The 18,269-nt window shown below is 34.9% G+C and overlaps 1 protein-coding gene across 1 annotated transcript; it reads right to left on the bottom strand.

Annotated features, from left to right (window-relative positions):
* Nucleotides 1-371: 371 nt before the first annotated feature.
* Nucleotides 372-1,955, bottom strand: LOC126008696 (protein CFAP210-like). Its single transcript, XM_049772933.1, is given in 3 exon segments — nucleotides 372-986; nucleotides 988-1,262; nucleotides 1,265-1,955. Coding segments are annotated over 3 exon segments (1,581 nt in total).
* Nucleotides 1,956-18,269: the final 16,314 nt, after the last annotated feature.

Genomic DNA, 18,269 nt, shown 5'->3' on the forward strand with positions numbered 1-18,269 from the left:
AACTATGTGTATCCTAAATTGCTCCAGTCATTATCTAACCCTAAAACCTTCATTTAGAAAGACCCAACACCATCACTGACAAAATCTCTAGAAACTGAGAAAACCTCTCAATTTGACACACTGACCCAATGTCTCTTACTTGATTTATTAATTTTTCTACCTTATTTTTTACTATATTTACCAATTTTTCCATTCTCCTCTCTTATCTTTTGTTATTTCTTCCTCTTTTTCTTAAGCTATACCTAAGCTAATTATTGTATGTTTTTTTTTTCAAAATAATCAGCTTTATTAAAAATTACAATCATAATTCTTATATTGTAGATCATACATTAGTTACAAATTAGTCTTCTGAATCTTAAAAATAATTTTTTCTACCATATAAAACCTAGCCTTCCTTTGGATTTTTTTAAATTATTGTATTTTGATCCCTGAGAGTTAAAAGAAGGGAGCTGGACTCCAGTAGCATCATTTGCCTGATAGCTGGGTCTTAATCCACCCCTGTCCACAAAAATCGGTCCATGTCCACCACCAAATCCTTCTTGTGCAGCTTTTGCAAGAGGGTAAATATATTTGTTTGTTGATTCAGCCTCAAAATTAATTACTTCTCTGGCATAATCCTGAAATTCTTTATTCTTTTTATTCAGAAGAGCATTAGTATCTTGCCAGTACTCTAGTTCTGCTTGTTTTGCTTTTTGTGATTTCAAATTATTTTTAGCAATGTGCTGAACATGGGCCTCTTGAAGATCTCTACGTTCCTTAGCAGCTTTGAGTTTTTTCTCTTTTTCATGCTCATAGAAAATCTGATCTGCTTTCTTCATGGCTAACAATCGTTCTTTGCCCTCTATTTTACGTAGTTTTTCTTGCTCCTCTTTATTTTTCATCATAATTTCCCTATGTTCTGCAATTGCTTTGAATTCTGCTTCTCTTTTTTCCATTTTTTCTTGTTCTCTTTTTTGCCATTCAGCCTCAGCTTCTGCAGTATCTCTAAGCAATAATCAAATCTTCATTGTCAACTTTTGCACTCATTAGTGCAGTCAGTAAGTTTTTTATTCTTTCTCTCTGTTCTTCCTCTTGCTTTTGTCTTTCCATTTCTTTTTCTATCCCAACTTTTGCAAGATGTTTTTTTGCTTTGATAAATCTTCTAGTCTTTTCTTCTTCTTCTTCTTCTTCTTCTTCTTCTTCTTCTTCTTCTTCTTCTTCTTCTTCTTCTTGATGCTGCTGTTCTACTGCTTTAATGATATTTTTATCATTTATATGTTCTGTTTTAAATGAAAAAGGGCAAGAGCCATTCTATCTTTTTGTCGTTTTATTGCTTTTTCGTTTTCTTCTTGAAAAGCTTTTTCAATGTTGTGTTTCAATTGTTCCTCCCATTTTTTGTCCGATTTTATATTATTCTTTTTGAATTCAATCTGTGCATCTCGTTCTTTCAAGACTCTGCTAAGAAGTAGTCCTGAATGAAGTTTTTTCACTCTCTCTGTTTGGTAAAATTGGTATTGTTTAGCAAATTCAATAGCTTTCTTCCTTTCTTCTTGTTTGTGCATTTCTTCTTCCATATCAAGAATTTTTCGTTCTGCCTCTAATTCTTCTTCACACTTCTTTTTGGCTTTTAGACTCTGTTCTTTAATCCCTGCAGCTGTATTAGTCCAATGTTTTACCACTTCTTGGGATCGAATATGCATTTGTTTCTTTGCCTTTCTTTCTGCACGAAGGCGTGCTGCTTCTCTTGTCAAACTATCAAGGCTGTCTTGAATCCTCTTCCACTCATTATGTGGAAATATAGTGATCTGCTGGAGATCTACTTTGCTAGGTAGAAGAGGTAGGTAACAAACTGGATCTTCAGGGTTCTTTATTGCCTTCGCCTGTCCATAGCGCCTTCCGAACCGCATCTGCATCCCCGAAGAGCCCCTATTGTATGTTTTTATATGGGTATGAATACATAGAGAGGACTCCTCCATGATAGCCAAATCTAAATTGTAAACAACCCATGCCTATAGTATATATAGCCCCTCCTAAATACTATCTTTTCTCCCCCTCTTTGAAGTCCTACTATCCCTTCACCTCCCCAATCCCAATCTGATAACCTGCCTTATTGACACTCTTTACCCTCAATTCTTAACTTATTAGGTATCAAGACCAACCTCCTACCCCAATAAGCCATACCCAGCTCCCAATTGAAGGGACACCCGCTCAGACACACATCTCGTCCCCAACAAGAAACTACAACCAACACCCCTGCTTACTCATTCTGTATTGCCCTCTTTCTCACCCCTCCCAAATGTGGACTGTTGTTTGATACCGTACTCAGCTACAGAAGGATCCCCAGTGCAAGAACTCTACCTAAGACCTTTCTGCCGCAAATCTTTTCTCAATCTCAAGAAGACCAGGATGTGTGATGAAAATGTGCCCTGGATCCCACACCCCAAAAGAATATCTCAAAAGACAATGGGGAAGCCTATATTTCTTTATAAGTATAAGACCTATATAATACTACCTCTTAATCTGTTTATCCCTAAATGTAAGGTAGTCTCCTGTATCACTTTGTTTCCTTAATTTTAACACTTATTTTTTATTTATTTTTCCTTTATATATATAAATGTATGTATATATACATATACATATGTATATGTGAGTTTGTATATATATACACATATATATTTAAATATACATATATAGTTGTCTTGTTTCTGTTTACTTTTCTTCCTTAACTCCACCTATTTTGGTTCTGCTTGATACAAAAACCTACAAGAAAAGTCTTGCCTGATAATAGGTCAGGTCAAAACCAGGGCACAGAGGTAATGGAGCTTGACACTCTCACCCCCCAAATGCATCAGAAATATAATATAGCAACCATGTCTTCTTGCAAAGGCATACTAAAAAAAGGGGGAAATTGTACGTATAGAAACAAGCTCTTATCTACTAGTGATAAGAACTCATACACTTTACAATACAGGGACACCTCCCACCTTGAACATATGTCCTGTGGACCCAACTTGAACTCCATGTGATTAGACAGTGACCATCCAACCTCAAACCTTAGATCCCAGACATAGAAGTAACACAGTTCTTTGCAACAGCTCCAGGAACCAATATCCCTCTGGGACATTCTTAATACTGTTCTGACACCAACATGTGTTGGTTTTCATATGATATCCTGACAATGAGGAAATGGCAACAACTTGGTCTAAGAGAAGGTTATTTCACCTCCTAAGGATAAGACAAAACAGAAGACATGTCATCCTTTCATCTGTACAAAAGCCAAATTCGCTATCTACAGAAGACTGAGTGTGACAACCATGCTGGGCAGAACTTATCCTGGGACCAATAAAAAAGACCCTAGGACTGAGCAGAAAGTTTCCAGACACCAAAAAAGGACCTAGGAGAGTGTAAAAGAGCATGCACAGCAGAGAAACCCTGTATCTCTTAAGCCAAGGGAATTCCCTTTCTAATCTCCCCCAATATTTACTGTGCCTATGCAAGAGAAAAAAAAGAGAAGCACAAATTACTTTTTTAGTTTTGTTATGGTTGTTGTTTGTTGGTTTTTATGTGCTTTGTTTTGTTTTTATTTCAGGACCGTGATTATTGTGTGGTTGTTGTCTATATTGCTGTAGGGCTTTTCAAGTGTTTTGTTTGATTTTTTTAACTTATAGTTTTTGTATGGTTGTTATGTTTTTCTTCCTTTTTTCCCTTTCTTCTCTTAATTTGATAGGTATAACCTCTAGAAGGACTCCACCTATTTATTTTCTTGTTTGATTTTTGCCCCATTTTATTTTATTATTATTTTTTCTTTCCTTCAAACAGAACCACATAAGTTGAACCATCTTGTTCTGCCTCACAAATGGAGGGGGAAATAATGGAGGGTACCAAGATGAAACAGTCGTATGAACAATAAGTAGAAATACAAAATGATCAAACTTAAACACCAAACCCAAAGTCAACTACAACAGAATCGATACCCAATCTACAACAAGCTAGACACAGAGGGTCCACTTATACTAGCAGCCCAGGGGGTAAAAGAGGGAGTTATGGGATGCGTGCTGGGAAGAGGGGTGGAGGGAGTACAACATTGGTGGTGGGAATGCCTGATTCAATGTCACTATGTACCTAAAATATTACAGTGAAAGATTTGTAATCCACTTTGGTCAAAATAAAATAAAAAAAAAGATACTAACCTCTGGAAAAAATAAAGAAATTCATAGAATTACTAAAAAATATCACAATGGATAAACATTTACATAATTTTGACTTATATTTTATCAAATCAAGTTACAAAATATTGTTACCTTATTAATGTATATTGATAATTAATATTATTGAATAGTAGAAATTTATATGGTACAAATCAACCTGTGTAAAATTAACTTTTAATTATTTTTTTTATAATTGGAAATCAGTTTCCTTGAGAATATTTAAGGAAATATTTTTGAGAGTGTGTGTGGGATTTAGGTCATAACCAGTAGTGTTAGTTACTCCTAGCACTGTGTTCAGTAATTTTGTTTCTGGACATCAAACCTAAGTTGGCTGCACCCAAGAAAAGTGACTTATTTCTCTTCTGCTCCAAGAAAATATTTGATTTTATGGGAGGATATACACAATAGTGTTTGAAGTTTATGCCCGAATTTGCACTCAAGGGTTAACTTTTAGGAAAATATGGAACTTTGGGGATTGATCCTGTTGCTGCCAAAGCAAGTACCTTACCCTCTGTGCTATTTCTCTAGCTCCAAGAAAGTACTTTAAAAAATCCTGCTCTAACCTATTTTAATATATTGGCCAACTAATAAATCAATAAACTGAAAACAAAAATAAAAGCAAATAACTTTTAAATATTAGTTCAGGGACAGTAGAAAGCCCACTTCACATTATATGGGCTCCTGGGTTCTTGCCCTATGACTGAAAAATAAAGAAGTTTATAAAATTGGATATTTTATCTCATACTAATATTTAACTACTAAAATACCCTTTTATTTCCCAAAATATTAATTTCTTAAGCAAAAGATATAATAATTACTTACGACAACATGCATGTTCTTTTCCAAAGAGCTCTGTGTTCTAGAAAGCATTAAAATTGCTAATTAATTCTCATAGGAGAGTACATTTGTCATTTATACCATTATGACTTGTTTGATATTAGATTAAATGCCATATTATTATTATTATTCGAAATTACATTTAAGGAGATTGGATATACTTAATTTTTAATTATTTTAATTTAAAACAATTTTTGACCATGCTGTGAAGGGGTTACTCCTGGATCAGTGCTCAAATGTTGTTCCCACCAGGATTGAGAACAATGTTGGTTGTGGGATTTGAATCTGAGTCAACATACAAGTATCCTCTGATCCTGAAATGAATATTAATTTTAATATAATTTTAGATTTTATAGCTTCCTACATCCCCCAGAATATGACTAGAAATATGTTTAAGGGCCAGAGTTATAGCACAGCAGTAGGGCATTTGCCTTTTATGCAAATGACCTGAGACAAACCTGGTTTTGATCACCAGCATTCCATATGGTGCCCCAAGCCTGCCAATAGCAACTTCTGAGCACAGAGCCAGGAGTAACCCCTGAGTGCAGCCATGTGTGGCTCAAAAACAAAACAAACAAAAATAAATAGGTTCAATTATGTATATTTTATTTTCAATTCCTTTATTTTTGGATTTTTTTAGTTAGAAACATATATGTACATAGAGATTAATTTATATTTAATTTTATATTTTCTATCTTTTTACATCCCTCATAATATGAAAAGAAATATTTTTAAATATGCAAATCTTATTTTCAATTTCTTCTTTTCTGGATTTTTTAGTTAGAAACATATTTATATATAAGTATATATATTTAACTTGTTACTTTTTAGATTCTTTAATTAATCATTACTTCTACATAGCTGGTATAAAAATTTAGAATTAAAGTGGTATATATGTGTTTGCATGCATGTGTGTATGTGGTTGCCTATTTCACTTCTAACTTGTATATCTAGTCTGACAATTCTTAATAACAAATATAATGTAATTTTTCTCTGAACACTGATACTAAATAGAAACATTGCTAAACCAAAGATTACAATTTTAACTTTTAAAAATATTGAAGTTGAGTTAACATAAATACAATAAAATCATTAAACTATAAAATCATAACCTTTATTGTATTCCTATATCCATTTACTGTGCCTGACCAACACTCAAATGCCCAAGACCCTCCGCCATTGTACCTATGTTACTTCTAGTTTATCTCTGTATCCCTAGAAGCCCTTCCATTGCTTGAGAATCTGGCTTTTGTAATTCAAGGCAATATATTTGTCATCATTTGATATCATCTATTTTCTGTTTTGTTAATCTGTATACAAATGTATTGATATTGATGAATTAAGTCACTTTGGCCTATTGCTGACTTATTTCACATAAGATAACACCCTCCAGTTTCATTCTTGTTGGAGCAAACGAAGATTTAATCTTGACTTAAAACTGCATAGCAATCCATTATGTCCATGTACCATACATCTTGATACATTTTATGTTGGAGAATATTATCTCTGAGACACAAATGATTATTTGAAAAAATATATGTATGCCTATGTTTATTTGCAGTCCTTAGTACAATAGCCAGGACATAAAAACAGAACATATTAACATTTCATTTTTATCTGTTTAAAATATTAGAATTTTCACTCATGTAGCATTGATGCTCCAAATATTGCCTTTTAAACTCTACTTAATGTCTTCTATGCAACAGTTTTTTACATAATTGCTAACCTACCATAATTTTCTTCTTAAAATATATTCTTTGAATCTAAAATTTTATGAGGACATAGGCTTTTATTGTACCAAAAAAGAAAAAAAAAACCTCTTTATTGTAAAGTTATGTTAATATGCAAGAATAAATTGCCATTTCCTTAGGGTGATAAATCTATAGTTGTAAGAGTGCTTAATTTTCACTAACAACCAATTTACTTTTGAAATGTTTCCTGACATACTAATCACAAAGTGTAATTGTTATTGTAAAGGGAAAAAATAACATGAGTATATTACTGGTAAACATTTTTGCCATTGCTGGGATTTTTTTTTAACTAGAGATCTCAACACCAGTATTTACTTTAGTCTCACAATGTGATAGAAAATAAAGTTTCTTATTGGATTGCATTTGATTTTTGCTTGTTTGTTTTAGCTTTATCTCAAGTGTGTATGGCCTATAAATTATTTTATGTATGTTGTGCTATTACATGTAAGAAAATCAATATGGATTCATGAACAATGATAAAATGTTGAGGTAGAAAAAATTTTATTATGTGTTAGCTATGACATCTGGATAGCACTGAGGATGCCCCTACGTGTATAATTAAGCTTCTAGGCTTGATGCCAAAAATAATGGAAATTCTGGTTTATCTAGATGATTCTTGAAAACAACTACCTTAATGTAATATCCCACTTCAGTTTTATCAAAACAAAATTCTTTCTGTACCTGCATTTTTCATTGACATTGACAGAGATATATAATGATTTGTGTATGTTTGTAATATGCTATGATAATTTAAATGTCAGTTAAATCAATAACTGTGACAGAGTTTTAGAATAAAAACCACTTTCAGGTCTAATTCTTCCATCAATATAAATTTTCAACTGACATGAACATGAATAAGAATTACAGTTCTTTATCAAGGAATACATTCCTATGGATTGCATTATGACTAAGAAATATTTCTAAATCAGCATGCTTCATCATTTTCATCCAGGTAATTGGTTCTTGATTGCATGCTTGAAAATCCATTGAAATAAACAAAATAAAAATTTTAAAGGAGTATAAAGAAATGGTGATGATTAAAGAGAAAAGCAATGTTGTTCATTTTATTTCAGGCTTTTATTGATGGTGTACACTAGAGGGTACCGGCAGTTGGCAATGACTGCTGTAATAATTTTATGTTGCCAATGTGCCAACCTCCTCCCGAACTAGTTTTGAAAGTTGGAATTCTAATTTGAAAATTAAAGTTGAGTAATATCTCAACAGGCTAAGCACATGCTTTGCATGTATGGTGTCCCAGCAGTACATTCTCCCCCAATTTCTGCAGAGCTATTAGGCAGAGCTCCCAAACACAGAGCAGGAAATGGTCCTTGAACACTACCAAATATGTCCTCCCCAAAATACTACTCTTCAAAATCATTAAAATAGAAATTATACAATTTTAAAGCCATACTGTTCAATAGTATTTGAGCTAATATCTATTTTTAGTTCTGATACTGTATACATTCCATAGCACTTTATGTTGAAAAACTAAATGATAATGGGAATAATAATGTTATTTGTTTGAAATACAAACCCAGGATTGTTCATGGGTTTGTTCATTGTTCAGAGCCTGACTTATAAATCTGAAGCCAATGAGACACAAATTAAATCCCAACACCGTCCGTCTTGTATGTCTGAGTGTGATTCCAGTGACTCTGCTTTTTGGGAACTGTGGAAATCAGAGCAATGAGACATATATACAATGGTGAGCACTGCAACTAAATTAAATGGGGCCAGAGAAATAACATGGAGGTAAGGTGTTTGTCTTTTATGCAGAAGGACAGTGATTCGAATCCCGGCATCCCACTGTGCCTGCCAGGGGCGATTTCTGAGCATAGAGCCAGGAGTAACCCCTGAGCGCTGCCGGATGTGACCCAGAAAACAAACAAACAAGCAAGCAAACAAAGAAACCAGCACCAAATGGAACAACGGTCGCAGGGGTCTCAAACTCAATTTACCTGGGGGCTGCAGGAAGCAAAGTCCGGGTGATCCTTGAGTGCAAAGTCAGTAGTAAGCCTTGATCATTGGGGGGTGTGACCCAAACAACTAAAACAAAACAAAACTAAAAAAGATTCCTCTAGGGCAGGGCCACAAAATGTACGGAGGGCCGTTTGTGGCCCGCGGGCCACGAGTTTGAGACCCCTGGCAGTGAACAGGTATGTAATTAGCCTTTTGCTACAAAGGCCTATAATAATGTCTTAAGGAATTTATACACAGATATTGGTGAAGAATATGATTGGAAGCCAGAGACTCCAGCGGCAGTGTTTTCTAACAATATGTTTAATGCTTTAATCTTACTAGGTGTAAAATAACCTCTCAGCTTCTCTGTCCACAGGTATTCTTGGATACAAAGGGTGGACACCCTAATTTGACACCTTGGTGCTCAGTCATACTAGACACCATATTCAGTTTGCATTATGAAAATGTCATGATAAAACACTTCAATATACCCTATTTCTCTGGTTTATGTCCTCTATTAGGACCTGAAGCATATGTTTATTCAGACCACTGAAACAGTCAACTACAAATCACGGACCTACTCATTGAACTTAACATTTCCATTCTCTCTCTTTTTTCTCTCTATTCTCCCTTCTATCCTTCCTCCTCCTTCTTCCTCTTCTTCCTCTTCCTCCTTCTCCTCTTCTTTTCCTCTTCTTCCTTCTCTTCCTCCTCTTCTTCCTCTTCTTCTTCCTCTTCTTCTTCTTCTTCTTCTTCTTCTTCTTCTTCTTCTTCTTCTTCTTCTTCTTCTTTCTCCTCATCATCAATTCAAGATATGTCAAATAAAACCCACACTGATAGTTTCTTTTTAGAAAAGAAAGTTTGATACATAAGATGCAGTGGACAATATTACATAGGGTAGCCACCTACATAGGTAGGCCTCATTACCACATTGTTTAGATGCAAAACCTATGTGTATCCTAAACTGCTTCAGTCATTATCTAACCCTGAAACCTTCATTTAGCAAGGCTTAACCCCAGCACTGATGAAATGCCTAGAAAATGGGGAAACCACCCAACTCCTATTCACCAACCCAATGATTTATTTGATTTATTAATTTTCCTTTAATTTATTTTACTGTATTTAACTATTTTGCTATTCTCATCTCTCTTATCTCTTACTCTCCCTTCCTGACTTTTTAAGCTATACCTAAACTAACATTTTACCTTAATTCAACCAGTCCTTAAGAGCTCAGACCCATCCTATTAGAATCAGACATCTAACTACACCTTAAGAATAGATCACTAATGTATGCCTTTATGTGTGCATGAGTATATAGAGAGAAGACTCTATGAGAACCAAACCTAAATTGTAAACAATCCATGCCTATAGTTATATAGCCCCTCCTCTATACTATCCCACCTCAGAAATCCTGCTATCCATTCACTCCCCGATTTCAATCTGATATTCTGCCTTATTAACGCTCTTTACCCTCAGTGCTTAACCATTAGGTATCAAGACCGACCTCCTGCCCCAATAAGCCATTATCCAGCTCCTAAGCTAAGGGACACTCACTTAGCCCCACAGCTCGTCCCGTCCCACGGCAAAAAAGTACAACTAACACTCCAGCTGACTGATGCTCTGTGGCCCTCATTCTCATTCGCCCCAAATGTGGACTGTTGCTTGATACCAGATTCAGCTCCAGAAGGACCCTCAGTACAAGAAATCTACCCAAGCTCTTTCTGCCGCAAAGCATTTCTAAAACTTAACAAAAACAGAAAGTGTGATGGAAATATGCCCTGAATTCCACCCCCCACAAGAATATCCAAAAAGACAATGGGGAAGTCTGTATATTCTTTATAAGTTTAATAACCTCATAGTTGTTTTGATTTGCATCTCCCCGATGACTAGTGATGTGCAGCACTTTTTCATGTGCCTTTTGGCCATTTGTATTTCTTTTTTTGTCAAAGTGTCTATTGTTTCATCCATTTTTTGATGGGATTAGATGTTTTTTTCTTGTAAAAGTTCTGTCAGTGTCTTGTGTATTATGGATATTAGCCCCCTATCTGATGGATGTTGGGTGAATAGAATCTAGCACTCAGTGGGTGGCTCTTGTATCCTGGGCACTGTTTACTCTGAGGTGCAGAAGCTTTTCATCTTAATAGATTCCCATCTGGTATTCTCTGCTGTCACTTGTTTGGAGAGTGCAGTTACCTCCTTTTATTGGGGGGGGGGTTTCACACCTGGCAGCGCTCAGGAGTTACTCCTGCTCAAAAATCACTCCTGGCAAGCTCGGGGGACCATATGGGATGCTGGGATTCGAACCACCGTCTTTCTTCTTCTAAGGCAAACGCCTTACCACTGTGCTATCTCTCCAGCCCCACAGTTACCTTCTTAAAGATGCCTTTAGTCTCAATGCCATGGAGTGTTTTAGCTATACGTTGTTCTATATACCTTATGGTATCAGGTCTGATATCAAGGTCTTTAATCCATTTTGATTTTACCTTCAAACATGATGTTATCTGGGGGTCTAAGTTCAATTTTTTGCAAATGGCTAGCCAGTTGTGCCAACTCCACTTGTTGAAGAGGCTTTCCTTGCTCCAGTTAGGATTTCTTGCTCCTTTATCAAAGAACTAGGCGATTGTAAGTCCGGGGAACATTCTCGGAGTATTCAAGCCTATTCCACTGATCTAAGGATCTTTCTTTTTTACTCCAATACCATGCTGTTTTGATAACTATTGCTTTGTAATAGTTTAAAGTTGGGGAAAGTAATGCCTCCCATATTTTTTTCTCCGAGTATTTTTTTAGCTATTTGAGGGTGTTTATTGTTACAAATGAATTTCAAAAGTATTTGATCCACTTATTTGAAGAATGTCATGGGTAACTTTAGAGGGATCACATTAATCTGTATAATGCAATGAGGAGTATTGTTACTTTAATGATGTTAATCCTGCCAATCCATGAACAGGGTATGTGTTTCCATTTCCGTGTGTCCTCTCTTATTTCTTGGAGCAGGATTTTATAGTTTTCTTTGTATACATCCTTCATGTCTTTGGTCAAGTTGATATTTGAGTTTGTGGGGCACTAATGTGATGGGGTTGTTTTCTTAATGTCCATTTCTTCTCTGTCATTATTAGTGTATAAAAAGTCATTGATTTCTTTGTGTTAATTTTGTGGCCTGCCACATTGCTATATGAATATATTATTTCTAGATACTTTTTGGTAGAGTCTTTAGAATTTTCTAAGTAGATTATCATGTCATCTGCAAATAGCGAGAGTTTGACTTCTTTCTTTCCTCTCTAGATGCCCTTGATATATTTTTCTTGCCTAATTGCTATAGCAAGTACTTTCTGTACTATGTTGAAGAGAAGTGGTGAGAGAGGACTGCCTTGTCTTGTACCAGAGTTTAAAGGGAAGCCTTTTAGTTTTTCTCCATTAAGGATAATATTTGCCATTGGCTTGTGGGAAATGGCCTTAACTATATTGAGAAAGGTTCCTTTCATTCCCATCTTGCTGAAAGTTTTTTTTTTATCAAGAATGGGTGTTAGAAATTATCAAATGCTTTTTCTGAATCTATTGATATGATCATGTGATTTTTTATTTTTCTTGTTGTTGATGTTGTGTATGATGTTGATAGATTTGTGGATGTTAAACTATCCTTGCATTCCTGGGATGAAACCTACTTGATTGTAGTGAATTATCTTCTTGCTGAGGCATTGGGTCCTATTTGCCAGGATTTTGTTGAGGATATTTGCATCTGTGTTCATCAGGGGTATTGTTTTGTAATTTTCTTTTTTGGCATCATCTCTGTCTGGTTTTGCTATGAAGGTGATGTTGTCTTCAAAAAAGCTGTTTGGAAGTGTTCCTGTTTGTTTCAATTTCATGAAAGAGACTGACTAGGATTGGTAGTAGTTCCTCTTAAAAGAATTCATTAGTAAATCCATCTCCCTGGGCTTTTCTTTTGGAGTAGACATTTTTTTTTTTTACCGTTTATTTCCTCAGTAGTGATGGGGGTGTTTAAGTATGCCACATCCTCTTTACTTAACCATGGAAGATTATAATAGTCAAAGAATTCATTCATTTCTTTCAGATTCTCATGATTGGTGGCATCGAGTTTCTCAAAGTAGTCTCTGATTACCCTTCGAATCTCTAAATTATCTGCAGTGATCTCCCCCTTTTCATTTCTAATATGGGTTATCAAGTTTCTTTCTCTCTTTCTTTGTGAGTTTTGCCAATGGTCTATCAATCTTGTATATTCTTTTCAAAAACCAACTTCTACTTTCATTCATTTTTTTCGGATTTTTTTGGGGGGGATTCCACTTAATTGATTTATGCTTTCAGCTTTGTTATTTCCTTCTGTCTCCCTATTTTTGCTTTCTTTTTGTTGATCATTTTCTAATATTATATGCTACATCATTAAGCTTTTCAGGTATGCCCCCTTCTCCTTCCTGATGTGTGCTTGCAAAGCTATGTTTTCCTCTCAGGACTGCTTTTACTGTGTCCCATAGATTCTGATAGTTCGTGTTATCATTGTTATTTGTTTCCAGGAAAGTTTAGATTTTTTTCTTTGATTTCATCTTGGACCCACTGGTTGTTCAGTAGCATGCTTCTTAATTTCCAGTTGTTATAGTATTTCTTGTGTCCCTTTGTAGTTCACATCTAATATCAGAGCTTTGTGGTCAGCAAAGGTAGTCTGTAAATGTTCTATCCTCTTGATTCTATGAGGTATTTTTTATGTGCCAGCATGTGATCTATCCTGGAGAATGACCCATGTACATTGAAGAAGAATTTATATACAGGTTTCTGGGGATGGAGTGTCATATATATATATGTGTATATATACAAACATATATTATATACATATTTTATATACATATAACATAATATATAATATATACACTAGTCCTCTTTCTTCCATTGCTCTTTTCAGGGCTTGTGTATTTTTGTTGGGTTTCAGTCTGGTTGACCAATCAGTTATTGATAGGGCCGTGTTGAGATCTCCCACAATTATTGTGTTATTATTGATGTCTTCTTTCAGATTTGTCAATAATTGTATTAGATAATTTGCTGGTCTCTCATTGGGTACATATATGTTTAGTAGTGTAATTTCTTAGTTGCTCATATCCCTTGATTAGTACAAAGTGTCCGTCTTTATCTCTTACAACTTTTCTAAGTCTAAAGTTGTTGTCATCAGATATTAATATGGCCACCCCAGTTTTTTAAGGCTGTTGTTTACTTGTATTATTTTCCTCCAGCCTTTGATTTTAAGTCTATGTTTGTTCTGACTATTCAGGTGTGTTTCTTGTAGGCAGCAGAAGGTTGGGTTCATCTTTTTGATCTATTTTGCCATTCTGTGTCTCTTAATTGGTGCATTTAGTCCATTGACATTGAGGGAGATGATTGCATAAGATTTAATGTCACCTTTGTGTATAAGTTTGGTGTGTTTGTTGGTCTGTCTTGTCTTAAAGTAGACCTTTCAATTTTTTCTTTAAGTCAGGTTTTGCATCTGTGAAGAAGTTTATGAGCTGCTGTTTATCCAGGAAGCTACGGATCCTTCCTTCAAACCTGAATGTAAATCTGGCTGAGTGCAGTATTCTAGGTGATTCATCCATTTCATTCAATCTTTTCACAATATCCCATTACTGTCTTCTGGCCTTGAGAGTTTCTTGTGACATATTTGTCTTAAGTCTTAAGGATGCTCCTTTGTATGCCATTTCCCTTTTTGATCTTGCTGCTTTCAGTATTCTATCTCAATCTGTGGGATTTGTCATTGTAAGTAGGATATGTCTTGCGTTGTTTTTCTTTGGGTCTCTTTTATTTGGTACTCTTCAGACATGCAGGATTTGATTGCATGCAGTCTTTAGCTCTGGAGTTTCTCTGTGATGATGTCTTTGACTGTTGATTCTTCCTGGGGATCTTCTTTCTGGGCCTCTGGGACTCCAAGAATTCTTATGTTGTTTCTGTTGAGTTTATCAAAGACTTCTATTTTCATCTGTTCACATTCCTTGAGTACTTTATCTATTGTCTGATAGTTTGCCTTAAGGTTCTTTTCAAATCTCTTCTGCTGTTTGGAGTTGTTCTGTATTTGATCTTCCAGTTCACTGATTCTTTTCTCAGTTGCTTTTACCCTGTTGGATAGGCCATCCATTGAGTTTTTGAGTTGAGCAACCATGTTTTTCAGATCTGTTATTTCAGTTTGGAGTTTTCTGATTTCTGTCTTTGTGTTCTGTTCAGCTAGAGCTATGTTTTCTTTGATTTCCATGAGGATCTTCCATATTTCTATTTTAAACTCCTTATCTGAGAGGTTAATCAGATGGTTGGTATTTTTTGGGTCATCAGATCTATTCATCTTCATTCTCTGTGCACGGTGTTTACCTGCGAGTTTTCCCTACTGTCACTCTTGTAGTGTGATTTTTTCCTGCATGTTTTGGTGGGGTTCATTAGTTAGAAAGAGCACACGGCCCCAAAGTGAAGCAGAGAGGGGACCTCTCTCCTGGGACCTCCAGGAGATAGTTTTTGGGTTCATCCTAGCCCTCTGAGGAAAGTTTCAGGAGATCAGAGGGGATAAACACACAAAGCCAATAGGTCCCTTCAACTTCTCCAAGTCGCCAATCACACAGCAGGGTGGACTCCTCCACAGACAAAGGAATCAGCTCTCTGGCTGGGGTCCCTGATAGCTGGTTTTCACTCACTTCGTCTCTCCCAGCCTTTCAGCCTGAGTGGTTCCAGGAGAAAATATTTGGGGGCCCTTCCTAGCATCTGAGGAGAGCTTCAGGAGATCAGAGAAGAGAAACACGCAAAGCTAACAGGTCCTTTTAGCTTCTCCTAGTCGCCAATTACACAGCAGGGCAGACTCCTCCATAGACAAAGGAGCCAGCTATCTCACAAAAATTCTTATTTTATGTTTGATTCGTCAAAGGAGCATATTGTCAAGCTTTTATAACAATGTAAACTGATATTTAGGATATTATTTGAGGTTAGTTTTATTTTATATATATTTTACATATTAAATATAGAGGATTACCTTTTTATATGATTATAAGCCATTTATTTTGTTAAGTTACTTATTGTATATTATCTTCAATTTTGCCAGGGGCCTTGTAACAAGCAGAAAACAGCTAAACACAGGCCCTTGTGACAAGCACAGAACTTTGCTAAAAGCAGGCCTTTGCAACAAGCAGGGAGCCTGGAGAAATAAATGTAACCATTTACAGCTTGCTCAGAGACAATGAAGGTATAGAATTTTAGCCCTGGGAAACTGAATCTAATTTAGCTGAAGGTCCCATTATCTGTACACTCTGGCCCACTCTCCAATGGGTCCTGTTATCTAGATATTCTAGCCTGTTCAATGTATCTATCCCCTATCGACATGTATATGTATAGAACTGTGCTGGTAAAAAGTATATAAGCTGGGGCTTGTGTTTCAATGAACAGATTTGGATCTGGAATTCTTTTCCCACTCTTATCTGTCTCCATGTCTGTTATTGTGTTTGTGTGTTTGCACAATCTACCTCCAAGAAAGAAAACCCACATTTTGACTGGTGTCCCCTGCAACAGGGGGCACCCACATAATTTTTATCATAATTTTCACATTTTCCAATTATAGGAGATAATGTTATGTTAAGGATGCCTTTCTTAGCCTATGATATGTGATTTTCAAGTTTTATTCACTGTTTGTTTTGTTTTATAATTAGACTCAGCTGTGCTCAAAGTTTTTTCCTAGCTCTTTGTTCAATGATATTTCTTGAAAGAGCTCTGACATCTATATGGAATGTTGGAGATATAACTCTTGTTGGGTGCATGCAAGGCAAATAACCTAGCTGCTGTACTATTTCACCAGTCTCAGCTGGAGAAAATGTAAGTATTATATATAATACTTACATTTTCTCCAGTGTGTTTAGTGGTTTTTTTTTTTTTTTTTTACATTTAGATTTCTAGTTTGGTTGAACTCTACTTTCACCTATGTTGACTGGTATAGATAAACTTACTATTTCATTGATTATAAAAGGTGCAGTTCATCTACATCTTTAGTCCTAACAGAATATTATTTTATTCCTTTGTTATTTGAGAGTTCAGTTTGTTCATTAGACATCACTTTGTTCTTAAAACCACTTTTCATTTGTCTATGGTTCACTAGCATATCACCTTTGATATGAACTAGTGTCGTTTTTATTTAATTTCATGTACATGCATGTTACTGCTATAGTGAATCATACATTTTCATAATATTTTTTCATTAGTGTCTTTAATAATTTAGCATATAAATTTTTAAGTATTTGTATTGCTATATTTAGGTTCATTGAATAAATTTAAAATCTTCTACTGACATTTTTCAGGGGCATGTTTTCTAGACAAACATCATCAAGAAAAGTATATAACATTTTGACCTCTTTAATAACCCATTAATTATAATAAAAATTGGTTTTCTATAGAAAATACTCTTAGAAAATACACTAAAAGAAGTGATATAATTCATTTTTGCCTTGTGAACTTTTGGAACACAGCAGTTTAAAAGTTTTCTTCACATAGATTTCAAATATGCTAAATGTATTATTAAATATTCCTACATGTGTTTCATTTAGTTTTATATTATTCATTATATGATTAGCTATTAATTTTATATCTATTGCATAAAATTTTATATATTTCTAAATTTAATTTGTTATGAAAAGTCTGTCGCATGATATCATTTGGCCTTTTAATGTTTTGTTGAGCTAATTAGAATGATGTTGTGACAAATTGCTTTGGTAAGAATTCATTCAGTAAAGATGAGCAGGGTTCTCTGATATGCAGTGTCATTAAGCACAGATCATCTTCATTCTCTCTATGATTGTGTTGACTTGAGTTCAAATTGAGTTTTTCCTAAACATTTTTATTTCTACTTCATTTTATAAAGTAGCTTTCCTGTAACTCTATTTGCAATTTGAAACATTTACCGGAAAACTTTTTACATTTGAAAACCTTGCTTCTTTGTTTACCTTTTTTAATTTTGCAAGTCCCTTTTTAAGACTTTCTCTGCATATTTTCTTGTGTTCTGTGTCACTGGTCAATCAGAAAATATAATATTGTGTTTCTCAACTATCAGATCTTTGTTCTGATATCTTTGATTCTATGATACCTTTTAGCTCCAAGCAAAAACTTATCTGGAAGACACTCAAAGTTTCTAAGGCGATCTTGGTGAGAAAAAACAAATAACAATACAAGTTTTTTTTTTTGTAACAGGTACAGAAAAATGACCTTTGGTCTAAATAAGAACATTTTTACAATTCTCTCAGTGACAATATTCTCAACACATCACTAAATATTCTTCAATTTTAAAGTGATCTTTAAAACTAATGATCCTATATTTCAGTGACTAGGAAAAAATTAATAGTTTGTGACTTTCTATTGAAAATATATGAGATCTATAACCTATCCATTTGGCTTATTAAAAGCTTAGATATTGACAATGCACACTATTGACCACTTTTGGAAGTCTATTAGCTTCTGTAGTCATTATTATAACAAAGTTGCACCAAACAGGTTGATTAAAGAATAGAAATGCATTGCTTCACAA

The sequence above is a fragment of the Suncus etruscus genome, chromosome 5, assembly GCF_024139225.1.
Source record: "Suncus etruscus isolate mSunEtr1 chromosome 5, mSunEtr1.pri.cur, whole genome shotgun sequence".
Taxonomy (NCBI): Eukaryota; Metazoa; Chordata; class Mammalia; order Eulipotyphla; family Soricidae; genus Suncus; species Suncus etruscus.